Source organism: Eptesicus fuscus, chromosome 1 (assembly GCF_027574615.1).
Source record: "Eptesicus fuscus isolate TK198812 chromosome 1, DD_ASM_mEF_20220401, whole genome shotgun sequence".
NCBI classification, from domain to species: domain Eukaryota; kingdom Metazoa; phylum Chordata; class Mammalia; order Chiroptera; family Vespertilionidae; genus Eptesicus; species Eptesicus fuscus.
Window position 1 is genome coordinate 53,834,330 of NC_072473.1, and position 15,538 is coordinate 53,849,867.

At 39.9% G+C, this 15,538-nt stretch overlaps 1 protein-coding gene across 3 annotated transcripts in view; it reads left to right on the forward strand.

Annotated features, from left to right (window-relative positions):
* OGT (O-linked N-acetylglucosamine (GlcNAc) transferase) overlaps positions 1–15,538 on the forward strand; it is a 58,565-nt gene that overhangs the window by 834 nt on the left and 42,193 nt on the right. For 2 of the 3 annotated variants that reach the window (XM_054718236.1, XM_054718287.1), the window contains exons 3-5: positions 2,176–2,356; positions 3,187–3,430; positions 14,977–15,045. In XM_054718236.1, coding sequence (XP_054574211.1) covers positions 2,176–2,356; positions 3,187–3,430; positions 14,977–15,045 — 494 coding nt within the window. The remainder of the gene's footprint in view (positions 1–2,175; positions 2,357–3,186; positions 3,431–14,976; positions 15,046–15,538) is intronic. The other variant, XM_008157608.3, reaches the window with a different exon arrangement.

Below are 15,538 nucleotides of genomic sequence, written 5' to 3' on the forward strand. Positions count from 1 at the left end.
GTCGAGCAGCCCCAATTTAGATTGGAAATTTCCAGGGGTTCCTTTTGCCAGCGCGCAATTCCACCAGCTGCCCCAGCCTGGATTTCCCACCCCGCGCTCCCTCCCCTCCCGCGGGGAACCACACCCTTTCCTTCGTGCCTGGGCCAGCCCTACGCCCGCTTCCTACCCTTGGGGAGAAACCACCCTGGTGCTGGTTCTTTGGCGTTGACCACCCTGCGGGCCGAATTCTTGCTTTGTGTTACTTTCTCCCTGTATTCCTCCGCCGCCGCCTCTGGGTCTTCCATCCCCATTCTTGAGCTCGGTATCTCTTTATTCATAGGATGCGTGTTTTTTTTTTTTTTTTTAAGTTTTCATCCTGCTTGAAGAGTTTGTAAAGCAACTGGAGTGTTAGCTGCACAAGTGCAAGGCGGTTGCCCTTTTCGACAATTCAGTCGAGGGCATTTGGTACTAAAAATAAGAAAACAACCAAATTATAGGAGTGTCCTTCAGCTGCCTTTCCCTAGTGAGGCTGTTTGGGGCGGGCGGGGGAGGGTGTGGGGATTGGGCTACAGTTCTAAGCTTTCCCATGAGGTTCTTTTTTGTGGTTTTCTGTTTTGTTTCTCAATTGAGATCTGTCCAGGATTTTATTTATTGTGTTTGTAGGTAGTGAAATTAATAACTAGTGTTCCCCTCCCTCCCAGGGATTTTTAAGATTTAAGGTTTGTACTAGTTTGCCCTTTTTAATTTGTGTTATTTTATTTGAGGGAGTTGTCATTTCAAGTGTTAAATAAGTGGCTTTGAAAAGTTGATAATTGTTGAAATAAGGAGCTGAGAAGGTCTAGAGACTTGTCTGAAATGTAATTTTCTAGTTTTGTCAGAGCTATATCCTCCCCCAGATTTGGATGCAAGTCTTTCTGCTTTGTGTTGTGGTCAGCTGTATATTCTCTTCAGGAAATTGACTTTGCTTTCCTGTAATACAGATCACTTGTCAGCTCTAATGATTGGGGGAGCTTGTCTCTAATTTGATCTGGTTACTGTGACCTTGGTAGAATTTAAAGAATTTGTACATGGTTTCCCATTGTAACCATCTAGTGAAATTCCAGCGATGTATTACTGTTTAAATTAAAATATTAAGTTGAGACTTAGACTTAGGTGTTTTTTGTTTTGTTTTGTTTTTTTTCCCCCCCTCTGGGCTTTATCATTATGTATCTGAATTAAGTCACTTAGACACAGCAAAGTACTTTAATTTATTATTCATTCTGTTGCACTTCGTCAAATGGTTTTATATTTTGTTTTCCCATTCTTTAAAAAAAATCATTGCAGTGTTAGGTAACTACTTGATTTATATAGGGTTGTTTGCAATGTCTTAATCCTTTAATGTCAGGGCTCTTTGGAAAATGTCAGTGTTAAAACAGCGTGGATGGGATTTAGCTAATTTGCTTTCATCATGAGTATGGGATGGTAGAGGAGCAATATAATCTTGGTTTCTTTATTTAAAATGTTTGACCCCTTTAAATATATTTGCTCTTGACAGATGAATTCATCTTTTTATCAGCTGTTTTAAAAATAGCACCTTGACTTTTAGTCCCCCCCCCCCCCTTATGCTTGTTTCTGGTATTGCCCTTAATTTAAACAAATTAAGTTGTGAAGTATACAAAAATGTCAATAAAATTTTGAGTTTAAAACGCATCTTGTGTCCCCACCAAGTTAAGAGATAGATTGTTACCAATACTCCCCCCTTCTCTGAAATCCCACCTAAAACATAGGAGAAAGTATTAAGTTTCCCAGTATGTTATTCTGACATTATTAAACCGTTGTGACCTTGCATACCATGTTTTGTATTTTGTTTCTATATGTTAACTGTAAGGAATAATGTTTAGTGAATCTTTAGATGCTACTTCTGATTTGTAACTTAAAAATGCAAAGTATTTATAGGCATAAAATTTAATCTTATTTGGAAGCAAATATTTCTATGCACTCTGGGAAAGAAAGTTAATAGATCAATTCTAAAATGTCACTTCTGCACCTGATGTTAATTTGGGAGTATAAATAATGTGCAGAACACTCTAGTGCTTTACATAGTTTCAAGCGTTTTCATCTTTAAGTTTAATAGACCATATTTTTACATTTTTTGTTTGCATTTCTAACTTTTTGTTTTCCCCCCTCCTTCCCTCAAATGTTTTGATGATTCTCCAGAACCAACGAAACGTATGCTTTCCTTCCAAGGGTTAGCTGAGTTGGCACATCGAGAATATCAGGCAGGAGATTTTGAGGCAGCTGAGAGACACTGCATGCAGCTCTGGAGACAAGAGCCAGACAATACTGGTGTGCTTTTATTACTTTCGTCTATACACTTCCAGTGTCGAAGGCTGGACAGGTAGGAGATGTGGGGGTACCTTCTGGTGATTGCTGCCTCTAGGTGCTGAGCTTGAAAAATAATACTTAAATATTTGAACTTGAAATGTTTCCAATACTGGGTTTCAACTGAGCCACCAACGCACATCTGTCTTGTCCACTTGTGACATGCTCAGCTGCCAGTTTTTCTCCCTCCTTTTGTGGTGGTGGTTATATTATCAGTATGACTACAGACCTTTTCTAGATTTTTCCACCTAACTCTGCTGCTTTCTTAACTCTGTTCAGGTAATAAATATTCTTAGTATACATCTGACCTTCCAGTCTCAACTTTATGAGGTATCATCTTGAGGGACAGAATACTCAGAAATGATGGTGTATATGTTGTGGTAGGAGGTTATTAGTTGTAAAGACAGTCATTAAGTTATGATATGCTATTTTAGATAATCAGTTGAATTAATCAGTTCTTATATCCTTTTAATAAATTGTCATTCTGGTATATTTAGACATTAAAAGATGTGTACCAACAAATGGAAAGTGAGACTCATGCACATAGCATTTTCATTCTTGATCTTAATGATCATGGTTTACAATGCGGCAGTTTGGTAATAAGACTCTAGTAAGAATTTTATCTTATAAGGAAAAACAGCATTGCAATTTGAAACCTGGAATACCTCCACTTTTGAAAAAAGTTGATTTCCAAAAATTTTCCTGTGCGCTAGTTGAAAGATAATGTTATTGTTACATAACTAGCAATAGCACAGGGTCTTCAAAAACTGTTTTGAGTTGTGTATGGGCCATACCTTCTTTCTCTAACATGCATACCCCTGCATCAACACTTTTCGCCTTTTTCAGATCTGCTCACTTTAGCACTCTGGCAATTAAACAGAACCCCCTTCTGGCTGAAGCCTATTCGAATTTGGGAAATGTGTACAAGGAAAGAGGACAGTTGCAGGAAGCAATTGAGCATTACCGGCATGCATTGCGCCTCAAGCCCGATTTCATCGATGGTTATATTAACCTGGCAGCCGCATTGGTAGCAGCAGGTGACATGGAAGGGGCAGTACAAGCTTATGTATCTGCTCTTCAGTACAATCCTGTGAGTACAATTTTAATGGTTATTATTTTCCCTTCACAAAAGCCCAGAAAGAAGTATAGTTTGATACCTCAGACACTAAAATAGGTTTTTGTGTGGAATAAAGTCAAGAGTTTAGAAATGTGTCTACTCAAAATGGTGAAATTGCTTTGATCAGATCTGCATCATGTTTTTAAAAATTTGTTTTATCTAGCAAGTTATATTAAAAAGCATAAAATTATCCTTATTGCAAGAAACTCTATTTTTATAGTGCCTGTAATAGTACAGAACATATGACATTGTTTTTGGGGTTGTTTTGATTAAATTTGGATAAATTCTGATAGGTGTTTGCAACAGTTAATTGGTTTTCAAGGAATAGTGGATGAAGGGCCTTAATCTGTAATATAAAATAGTTACAACAAGATGCCAATATATGGATCAGTGACATGAAAACTAGGCTGCAAAATTCGTTCCTCAATATCCTATACTCTTTTCTTTCAGCATAATAAGAAGTGGTAGAGTTGAGGTGATACTGTATACCCCAGGCTTTTGGATAGTTCTTAAATTCTTTTTGGTGAAAATTGCAGATGTTTTCTGGGGACACAAGAGTAAGACTTGCCCTCAGAACTTTTGATGTGGTTAGGGATAGAAGATAGATAGAAACTTAAAGAGGTAAGTGATAAAGAGAGGCATGGAAGGAATCCAGAAAATTTTAAGAATACATTTCCAAGCTATGTTGTCAACATTTAGTTTTGCAGCAACCCTGGGAATGGTTTATAATCAGGGGTCCTCAAACTTTTTAAACAGGGGGCCAGTTCACTGTCCCTCAGACCGTTGGAGAGCCGGACTATAGTTAAAAAAAAAAAACTATGAACAAATTCCTATGCACACTGCACATATCTTATTTTGAAGTAAAAAAACAAAACGGCAAAAACACCCGCATGTGGCCCGAGGGCCGTAGTTTGAGGACGCCTGGTTTATAATGAACTGTTATAGCTACCATTTATTGAAATTCTACTCTGTGCTCAAGACACTGCCAATTACTTCAGACATCAGACGTTGTTGATCTTACATAATGCTCACAGTGAGTGTTCAAAATAGGTTATGTTCAATTTTACCAATTTAAAAAATCCAGACTTGGGTTATGTAATTTTGGGGGGATTACACAGCTAGTAGTGGTGAAGGGGATATTAAAACCTGAGCCTGAATAAAGCAAACATTCAAGAGAGAAGAAATAAAAGATTAAAAGGGGATGATGTGCCCAGAGGGCATGCGCCCCTCAAGGCAGCCCCAGTTGAGCACAGTTTGAAATCCATTGATTGTATCCTGCTCTCCCTTAACCCCTATTTTACAGGTTAGGAAACTGAAGCTTGATTTAGTAGTTTGCACAAAGATCTGAAATCACTTCTTCTCATGACATCTATTAAGTTATTTTTTCAGTTAATTTTGAGAGTGTAAAATTACATTTTTTTTTTAATTCAGCCCCGCTGGTGTTAGTGGTTGAGCGTTGACCTATGAACCAGGAGGTCACAGTTCAGTCAGGGCCATGCTGGGGTTGCAGGCTCAGTGTCTTTCAGGAGTCTGCTGGTCAATGATTCTCTCTTATTGATGTTTTTCTCTCCCCCTTTCCCTTCCTCTCTGAAATCAATAAAAATATGTCTTAAAAATTCATTGCTTTTTGTATGGATACAGTGAAAAGTCTCTCAGCCTACCCTTCTTGGAGGTAGCCAATGAAACCAATTTCTTATGTATTCTTTCAGAGTTATTCAACACATATATATGTAAATTTGAGTGCATTTTGTAATTTTTTAAAAGGATAATTCGCATTTTATTTGTATCTGCCTTTGACATGTACAAAAACTAAGCCCCCACCCCCTGCATTTTGTAATTTTTATTACAATACTATGCAGCTAGTTACCCACCAAAAATGTTGGAGAACCCTGTTGTATATGCTGCCACTGAGGCTTGGACCCTGTTCTTGCCAAGGCTCAGAGCTCACTTGTGCACCTCATTGTCACAGTTAAGTTCTTTATTAATCAGGGTTGGTTTCACCCTTCACTTGTTTATTGAGTGTAAGCTCACGTGTGCCCTCTTACACAGCTGTGGCTCCAAACATCTTGAACTTTGATCTCCTTGGCTCCGGTTTCCAGTTACGTGTGTAGCAGAGCTTTGCTGCTCACAGAATACTAGACTGGAGTATGATGAGGAGGGAAAACTGAAGTGGGAGACAGAACCATGCTTTTCAATATCTAACTTGTTAATAGGAAGCTTATCATTATGCCCTTCCAAAGAAGTAAGATATAGCATTAAAATAAATCATGGGACTGCCCATTGAAGGCATTGAGGGAAGGCATTGAATAGTTAAGCATTCCCATCTGGTCCAGTTTCTACTAGTGGAAAGTGCTGCTTTATTTCTCTGTCTTTGCCAGTAAGAATGAAAAAGGGATTGTGCAAACTGCCTTGATTTCACCTAAATACACCATAGTGATCATGTTTTAATGCATTTCAAGATATCTAGTCTCAGCTAGATTTACTGTCAAATGCCTTTGTCATTTCAGTACTGACAGAATCTTGAGTCTGTTCCTAAATTGTGTTCTTGTTGGCAGTGCATTGTTGGCCTGAATCATAGATGTATTTGGCATTCTATGAAAAATATTTGAAGAAACTCAGGTTATTTTGGTTTTGCAAAAGTAAAATGTTAAAAAGTAGTAATCTTGGTAACTTGTTTTCAGCAGTGTTTACCTTTTTTTTTTTTTTTTTGGTTAATCCACACCTGAGGGTATTTTTTCCATTGCTTTTTAAATTTAAATTTTATTTAAAAATATTTTTATTTCAGAGAGGAAGGGAGAGGGAGAGAGAGATACAAACATCAATGATGAAAGAGAATCATTGATTGGTTGCCTTCTGCATGCCCCCTAATGGGGATTGAGCCCACAAGCAGGGCATGTGCACGTGATTGGAATTGAACCAACTGTTCTATACACTGAGCCAAACCAGCTAGGGCTTCATTGCTTTTATTAGAGAGAGTAGAAGGGAGGGAGAAATGGAGGAAGGGATGGGGAGAGGGAGAGGGGAAGAGAGAGAGAGGGTTGGGGGGGAGGGAGGGAGGGAGAGAGAGAGAGAAGAGAGAGAGAGAGAGAGAATGAGAATGAGAGAATGAAACAGAGAAACATCGATGTGAGGGAGACACATCAATTGGTTGCCTACCACATGAAGCTCTGAGACCCGGCCTGGGATTGAACTTGCAACCCAGGTATGTGCCCTTGACCTGGAATCGAACCCCAAATCCTTTGTTATAAGGGTTGACGCTCTAACCACTGAAAACACTGGCCAGGGCAGTGTTTATCTTTTTAAGTTAATGGTATGTCAGTTTAGAAGTTATTATGTGACTTAATTATAGAAATTACTTTTAAGAGAGCTGTTTTATATTTTTACAGTTTGAATTATCTCTTGTAATGTTGGATGATTTAATAATTTCACTAAAATTTTAGTCCATTGTATATGAAGGTGCTATTGTAGCTGATGATTTTTCACATGATGGCTCACTAAAGCTGCCCATACCTTGTGATCCCTTTTATGAATTATGTGTAAAATTGTCCTTTGTAACATGGCTATCTATAATCCTGAGTTGCTCTAAGTAGCTGTTTCTGAGTCTATTGGTTGTTAAACCATTGCTTCTTATTTGATTGTGGATCAAATAAGAGAGCTACAGGCATCCTGACCATCATGTGTTACTATCATGTTAAATGTTACTATCATGTTTTATTGTTGCTACCTATACTGTAGCAAACTATATATTTCTATTCCTCTCTGCTCTGCTGTTTAAATTTGCCATGCAAGTGTCATATTTAAACAGTGTGGTGCATTGCCAGAGGATGGGGGGGGGGGGTGAAGGGGAACTAATATATGGTGATGGAAGATGATTTGACTTGGGTGGTGTGCAGAACACAGATTTTGTAATATAGAAATCTGCACCTGAAACGTATATGATCCTATTAACCAATGTCACTGCAATAAATTTAATTTAAAAATTAAGTAAATATTTGAGTGCTTATTGTTTGTACAATGCTTTGTTAGGAATTGGGGAGATGTGTTGGGGGGAAAGTTGTGGATTATACTACAAGAGAATATCTGACCCATAAAAGATAAAAGGTGTGAGCTCCTTGGATGATTATCGTTAGAGAGTACTAATCAGAAGATTTTCTTGAGTGGGTGCTTAAACCTAAGCATTCTGTAGGAAGGAAGGTAAATAGCAGTAGACTTCCTTAGCTGAAGTGGTGATTCAAATATTACAAAGTGAGTGAGGTAGAGGAAAGTCAATTGGAAGATTTAGAATGAGTAGAGAGGCTGAGTTTGAATTTAATTTGATAGGCAGTTGAGAACTGTAGGTTTTTATCAGCCTGATTTTACTTCATGTGTATATGTGTATATAAATGGTGGGGGTGGAGTGGGGTCCTAGGAGGAAATAGATGCTATCTTAGGAGGGGTGGATATGCAGGACATTTTTACTCATTTTCATCTCCTTAACATTCATACTATTTTCCCTTGATACAATGCTCTCCTCCTTTGTCCATTAAAGTCCTACTCATCCTTTAAGGCCCAGCTTAGATTTCTTTTTGAATTCATTTACTTCTCTAAAATTCTTTACCATCTTGTGGGTGTTTAATATGCCTTGTCTTTCCATATAAGATTGCAATCCTGTCTAGGGTAAAGATTTTGTTTTCTTTTCCCTACAATTCCAGGCATATTATTGAATTGAATAAATGTTTGCATAAGAGATAATAACCTGGGAATGGATAGAATTGGCTGGGTTTGAGAAATGTATTCTCTTAGCAGACACTTTTGATTTAATAAATGAAACAGAATTGATGTCTTAGGTTTTAAACATTTCGGAGAATAGTGGTATCCTTGACTTTTCTAGAAATTAACTGTTCATGCATAAGGTTTAGATCCTCAAGTAGGAGAATCAGATTTCACTGTTATATTTAATTCGATATGTTTTACCTTTTTCTAAAACTGCCTTATTATCTTACAGTAATCTTGAAGATAATCTATTTTTTAAAATTTAATAAATCTTTATTGTTTAGATTATTACAATTTTTTCTTTTTACCCCCCATAGCTCCCCTCCACCTGGTTCCCACCCCACCCTCTGCCCTTACCTCCCCCCCCACTGTCCTCATCCATAGGTGTATGCTTTTTGTCCAGTCTATTCCCACACCTCCCACACCCCTTTCCCCCCGAGAATTGTCAGTCCACTCCCTTTCTATGCCCCTGATTCTATTATATTCACCAGTTTATTCAAATTTTTTATTCACTTGATTTTTAGATTCACTTGTTGATAGACATGTAATTGTTGTTCATAATTTTTATCTTTACCTTTTTTTTCTTCCTCCTCTTCTTAAAGAATACCTTTCAGCATTTCATATAATACTGGTTTGGTGGTGATGAACTCCTTTAGCTTTTTCTTATCTGTGAAGCTCTTTATCTGCCCTTCAATTCTGAATGATAACTTTGCTGGGTAGAGTAGTCTTGGTTGTAGGTTCTTGCTATTCATCACTTTGAATATTTCTTGCCACTCCCATCTGGCCTGCATAGTTTCTGTTGAAAAATCAGCTGACAATTGTATGGGTGCTCCCTTGTAGGTAATTAACTGCTTTTCTCTTGCTGCTTTTAATATTCTCTCTTTGTCTTTTGCTCTTGGCATTTTAATTATGATGTATCTTGGTGTGGTCCTCTTTGGATTCCTTTTTGTTTGGGGTTCTCTGTGCTTCCTGGACTTGTAAGTCTATTTCTTTCACCAGGTGGGGGAAGTTTTTGGTCATTATTTCTTCAAATAGGTTTTCAGTATCTTGCTCTCTCTCTTCTTCTGGCATCCCCATAATTTGGATATTGGTACGCTTGAGGTTGTCCCAGAGGCTCCTTACACTATCTTCAAATTTTTGGATTCTTTTTGCTTTTTGCTTTTCCGGTTGGGTGTTTTTTGCTTCTTTGTATTTCAAATCTTTGACTTAATTCTTGCGGTCCTCTAGTTTGCTGTTAGGTCTCTGTATAATATTTTTTATTTCAGTCAGTGTATGTTTAATTTCTAGTTGGTCCTTTTTCATATCCTCGAGGGTCTCGCTAAATTTATTGGCCTTTTCTAGAAAATTCTTGAAAAACCTTATAACCGTGGTTTTGAACTCTATATCCAGTCGTTTGCTTTCCTCCATTTCTTTCATTTGTGATCTGTTTCTTTGTCTCCGCATTTTGGCTGCTTCCCTGAGTTGGTAGAGTAGCTTTGTGTGGTAGGTGTCCTCTAGGGTACAGTGGCTCAGCCTCCCCAGTTAACTGAGGTGGACACTCTTGGTACACCCCTTTGTGGACTGTGTGTGCTCAGCCTTGTTGTAGTTAAGTCTTGATTGTTGTTGGTATCACTGGGAGGAATTGACCTCCAGGCCAATTGGCTGTGAGGATTAGCTGTGTCTACACTGGGAGAACTTCTGTGCTGGAGACACTCTTCTGAGACAAGACTTGCAAAATTGCAAAAGCCTCTGTGCTCAGCTTGGATGGGGCAGAGTTTCAGGGCGGAGCAGACAGCCTTGGTTTCCTGTCAGCCCTGCCATATGAGGCCCCTGGGTCTCAGTGTCCCTCAGTAATTGCTGCAAGCACCTCTGAGAGAAAGCCGCCCTCGAGTTTCGCCCGCTGCCAGACAGTCCAGTTTCTCCCCGAATGAGTCGGCATTCCTGGAAACTTGCCTGGAACTGGAGTTCAGCACAATCGGGAGCTTCCGTCTCCCTCCCGCTTTAGAAAGCCAGCCGCGCACTCAGCCTCCTGTGCATTCAGCAGTCAGTCCTCTCTGTGCGCGCCTCCGGACCTCTATGTCCGCAGCTCCCGAGTCTCAGTGTACTTTCTCTTTTCCTGACAGTCCAGATTCCTCCTGAATGAGTCTGGTTTCCCAGCGTCTCACCCAGGACTGGAGTTCAGCACAGTCGGGAGCTTCCGTCTCCCTCCCGCTTTAGAAAACCAGCCGCGCACTCAGCTGCCCATGCACACAGCCGCCCCGTCCTCTCCGCGTGCGAGTCTCCATACCTCAGCCTTTTGAAGCTCCTCTGAGTCTCAGTGTGCTTTTCTCTTTCCTTCTAGTTGTAGGATTTCCACTCAGCCAGCTTTCCTGTGGTTCTGGATGATGTCCGTTTTGTCTTTTAGTTGTAGTTTTGATATTGTACGAGGCAGCAGTTTAGGTGTTTACCTATGCCGCCATCTTGGTTTCTCGAAGATAATCTATTTTTAACTATGGTTATTGTGCTAATGATTTAGTATGCTGCAATGGATCTAGATGATATAACTAAATATAGATAGATACACTTTCAAGACTTGGATGGCAGTTATCCAAGAGTTAATAGAAACTAGAGGGTAAAATTATGCAACAGTTGGCTATAATATACAGCCCATTAGGGCCATTGTTAGAGAATTATTGCAAGATTTAGTATTATTACTCAGAAAAGACATAGGAATTGGTAAAAGTCCAAAGCTATATATAAGCACAATAATCTGGTGTAGTAGGAACCTGTATGAACAGATCAGATTGTTCAGTCATGGTTTGCAAAAATAGGATAACCTTAAAGTTTAGGGGGAAAATCATACAAAGTAGATAGGGAGTTATAGAATTCGTTACTTCTGAGAATATACTAGTAAATAGGGTTAAAAGTTCTTAGACTGGCCCTAACCAGTTTGGCTCATTGGATAGAGCGTCAGCCTGTGGACTGAAAGGTCCCAGGTTCGATTCCGGTCAAGGGCATGTACCTTGGTTGCGGGCACATCCCCAGTAGGGGGTGTGCAGGAGGCAGCTGATCAATGTTTCTCTCTCATTGATGTTTCTAACTCTCCCTCTCCCTTCCTCTCTGTAAACAATCAGTAAAATATATTTAAAAAAAAATGTTCTTAGACTGCCCTGGTCAGGTGGCTCAGTTGGATGGAACATCGTCCCCTACAGGAAAAAAAAATATTGTGGGTTTGATTTCTGGCCAGGGCACATACCTAGTTTGTAGGTTTGAGCCCTGGTCAGGGCACTTGTGAGTGGCAACTGATCTGTGTTTCTCACATTAATGTCTCTCTCCCTCTCCCTTACCCTCTTCCTCCCCCTCTCCCCCTCTCCCTCCCCCCCCCCCCCCTCAAATCAGTAAAAACATGTCCTTGGGTGAGGATTTAAAAAAAGTGCTTAAACTCATTAGGGGAGGATAAGTCTGTAATAAGATCAATGATATGTATAATGTTTTGAGAATTAGTATCTGCCTTTTGTGCTTGAGGTCACTGAAGACAATTCTTTCCCCAAACACCAATCATTGCTTGATGGGCAGACAGATGGGTCAGGGCCGTGGTCGGCAAACTGCGGCTCGCGAGCCACATGCGGCTCTTTGGCCCCTTGAGTGTGGCTCTTCCACAAAATACCATGGCCTGGGCGAGTATTTTGAAGAAGTGGCGTTAGAAGAAGTTTAAGTTTAAAAAATTTGGCTCTGAAAAGAAATTTCAATCGTTGTATTGTTGATATTTGGCTCTGTTGACTAATGAGTTTGCCGACCACTGGGTCAGGGGACTGACCCAGTATGGCCAACCATAAGGGTGTTGTGTAGCAAGCTGTTCTTTGCTGGCTGATTTTTGGTTCACCTGATGGATGATAACAAACAACTGTTGGATGATAATAACTGTATCAGTAAAATTAATCACCTGATTCTAATCATTTGCATATAGAATGATATATGTGATGATTTAACACAGTTGACAAAATTTCACTTTCTAGGATTTAATTTAAGGCTCTTCCACCCGTGGAACAGTTTGGAATGATAAACCTACTTCCTATTGCCAGTGTCTCTGCTTGTTGATGGATAGATTTGATTGACAAAGACAAACAAGGACATATAGAAATTTAAACTCACTGTTCTAATGTTTCTTTTCATACAATGAATGGACTGGTGAGGCAGATGACTAGCAACACAATTATGCTGCTAATAAAAAGCAGAGTCAACTGCTTTTCATTAATTCACACATTCAACTCTAATGGCACTTAATACTAATGAGTAATCTAGTGTCAGGTGTCAGGATTGAAGCTTTGATTGGATGATAATCCTTTTTTCTAACAGTGAAATGAAGGCAGGGTTTCAAAATTGCCTGATAGCATAGGGGTAGGTTAGCTGATAGCTAATCATGGCTAAAGACTCTTTTTTTACTAGGGACATTTTTGGTCTTTAATATACACTGAGTGGCCAGATTATTATGACCACCTGACGTTTGTAGGCAAATTAGCTCTAATTTCATGATTAAGTTGCTAGAGCGCCAGACCATTATAAATAGGGAAGCAGGTTGTTTACCACAGCAGTAGAAGTGAGTTTTTTTCTGAAGATATGGGTAAACAACGCGATTTAACAGCCTTTGAACATGGGATGATTGTTGACGCTCAGAGCCATGGAGCGAGTATCAGCAAAACAGCTGAATTCATTATCAGTGGTTCTCAACCTTTCTAATGCCACGACCCTTTAATACAGTTCCTCATGTTGTGGTGACCTCCAACCATAAAATTATTTTTGTTGCTATTTCATAACTAATTCTGCTAATGTTATGACTCATAATGTAAATATCTGTGTTTTCCGATGGTCTTAGGCTCTACAGCAGCGGTTCTTCAACCTGTGGGTCGCGACCCACAGATTAAGAACCGCTAGCAGGGTCACCTAAGACCATCGGAAAACACATATTTACATTACGATTCATAACAGTAGCAAAATTACAGTTATGAAGTAGCAACGAAAATAATTTTATGGTTGGGGGTCACCACAACATGAGGAACTGTATTAAAGGGTCGCGGCATTAGCAAGGTTGAGAACCACTGCGTTAAATGTTCAAGAGCAGCTGTTGTTAAAGTGTTTCAAGACTGGACTGTCAGCCGAAAATCTGGGTCTGAACGTGCGAATTGTGGCCGTCAGCGACTAGTCAATGTTAGGGCAGAATGGAGAGTGGCAAGACTGGTACAAGACAACAGAAGGGCAACAGTGCATCAGATTACTGCAGATCTTAATCAGGGATCCTCTCAAATGATCTCTGAATGCACTGTTTGCCGTACACTGCATCGTATGGGATATGGAAGCTAAAGGCCTGTTCGAACACCTTTGCTGTCTGCAGTTACCAAGATAAAAGTCTCCAATTCGCACAGGAACACAAGGATTGGACAGTCGAGCATTGGAAAAAAGTCTTGTGGTCCGATGAATCACGTTTCCAGTTGCATCATGCAGATGGCAGAGTGAGAATTTGGCAGAAACAGCATGAAAGCATGCACCCCACATGCATGAGTACAACCCTTCAAGCTGGTGGGGGCAGTGTTATGGTTTGGGGCATGTTTTCCTGGCATGATTTGGGCCCTTTAATTCATGTGGAACAACATCTGAATAGCACAACATACCTAAGTATCATTGCTGATCAAGTTCATCCTATCATGTTGATGGCGGATCCCAATGGAGATGGCTTCTTCCAACAAGACAATGCGCCATGCCACAGTGCTCGTATTGTGCAGGAGTGGTTTCAAGAACATGAGGGAGACTTTACCTTGCTTAGGTGGCCCCCACAATCACCAGATCTCAATCCAATTGAGCATTTGTGGGACGAAGTTAAAAGAGCCATCAGGCAGCTGGTTCCACAAACCATCAAATCTCACAGAACTGGACAGGGCTATTCATCAGGCATGGTGTCAGATTCCTCGCATCACTTTTCAACATCTCATGGAGTCAATGCTAAGAATTGCTGCAGTATTGAAGGCAAAAGGTGGTTCAACGAAGTACTGTGGGATGGTCATAATAATCTGGCCACTCAGTGTATAGGAGTGATTCATTATAACTGTGAATAAAATAGTTGAGCAAACATTTGATTAAAAAAATGTTTTTATTGATTTCAGAGAGAGGAAGGGAGAAGGGGGAGAGAGAGAGAAACATCAAAAATGAGAGAGAATTGGCTGCCTCCTGAACTCCCCTCCTGGGGATAGAGCCTACAGCCCAGGCATGTGCATGTGCTCTGACCGGGAATCAAACCATAACCTCCTGGTTTATAGGTCAACACTCAACCACTGAGCCACACGGACCAGGCTGATTTTCTTTTTAACATGTCTGACATTTGGGGAGAGGAGAAGCTATAGTGAGGCCCATAGTTTTTTATCTGAAACTGTTGGGATCAAATGTATTTCAAAAATCAGAATTTTTAGGATTTTAGAAAGATAATACCATACATAAAACTCCTAGGTGGGTCTGGAATAGCATCTTCTAGTAAAACACATTTATATTTCTGCAGCAAAAGATATGAGTATTCACACTTAAGTGGGATCAATAAATTCTGTAAATAAATTTGTGCCAGTTTTTGTCAGGCTTAATCATCAAATGAGTTTTGGAACGTTCTGGAATTTGAAATTGAGGATGAGGGATTGTGGTTCTGTACTTATATTTGTCAAGCAGTAGCTTTAGTTGACAATAAATTGGAAGCTAGATGCATAAAAGTTATTTCAAGATATTTTTTAGTTGAGAAAGAGTATAATTAATGACTGTCTCTGGGTTTCTAGGATTTGTACTGTGTTCGCAGTGACCTGGGGAACCTGCTCAAAGCCCTGGGTCGCTTGGAAGAAGCCAAGGTAGGTGTTTGATAGAGCACATTTAAACATCAGTGTTATGAAAACTTGTACTTTTTGCCAAGTCTTCAACTCTTCATTGAGCTGTCTTCACAAAACAGTCCTAAGAAACTGAGGAAAACTGACGGCATGAATCGCCTCAGACTAGAGCAGGGCCAGGCTTTGGCATATCTGTTCTAAATCTGGGGGTAAAGCAAGAACCTGAACATCTTGGAGCCTTTCTGCTGAGCTAGATCATCTTTGTAACAATGGGCTCCGACATGATCTTTTGTGGGAATAAATAACATTCCTTCAAATCTGAGGCTTGCCTGCTGGTGACAAGCAGAGCGCCTGTGATTTGGCTCAAGACTCCTTATGATGCAGGTGCCATTGAAAATGCTGCTCTTCTAAGTCCTTTGTGGCTTGTAAGTGGAGAAGAACTTCATCCAAATGTTACCCTGTAATACTGGCATTTAAAATCTTATTTAACCTTCCTCCCTTCATCTTCCTCACCCTT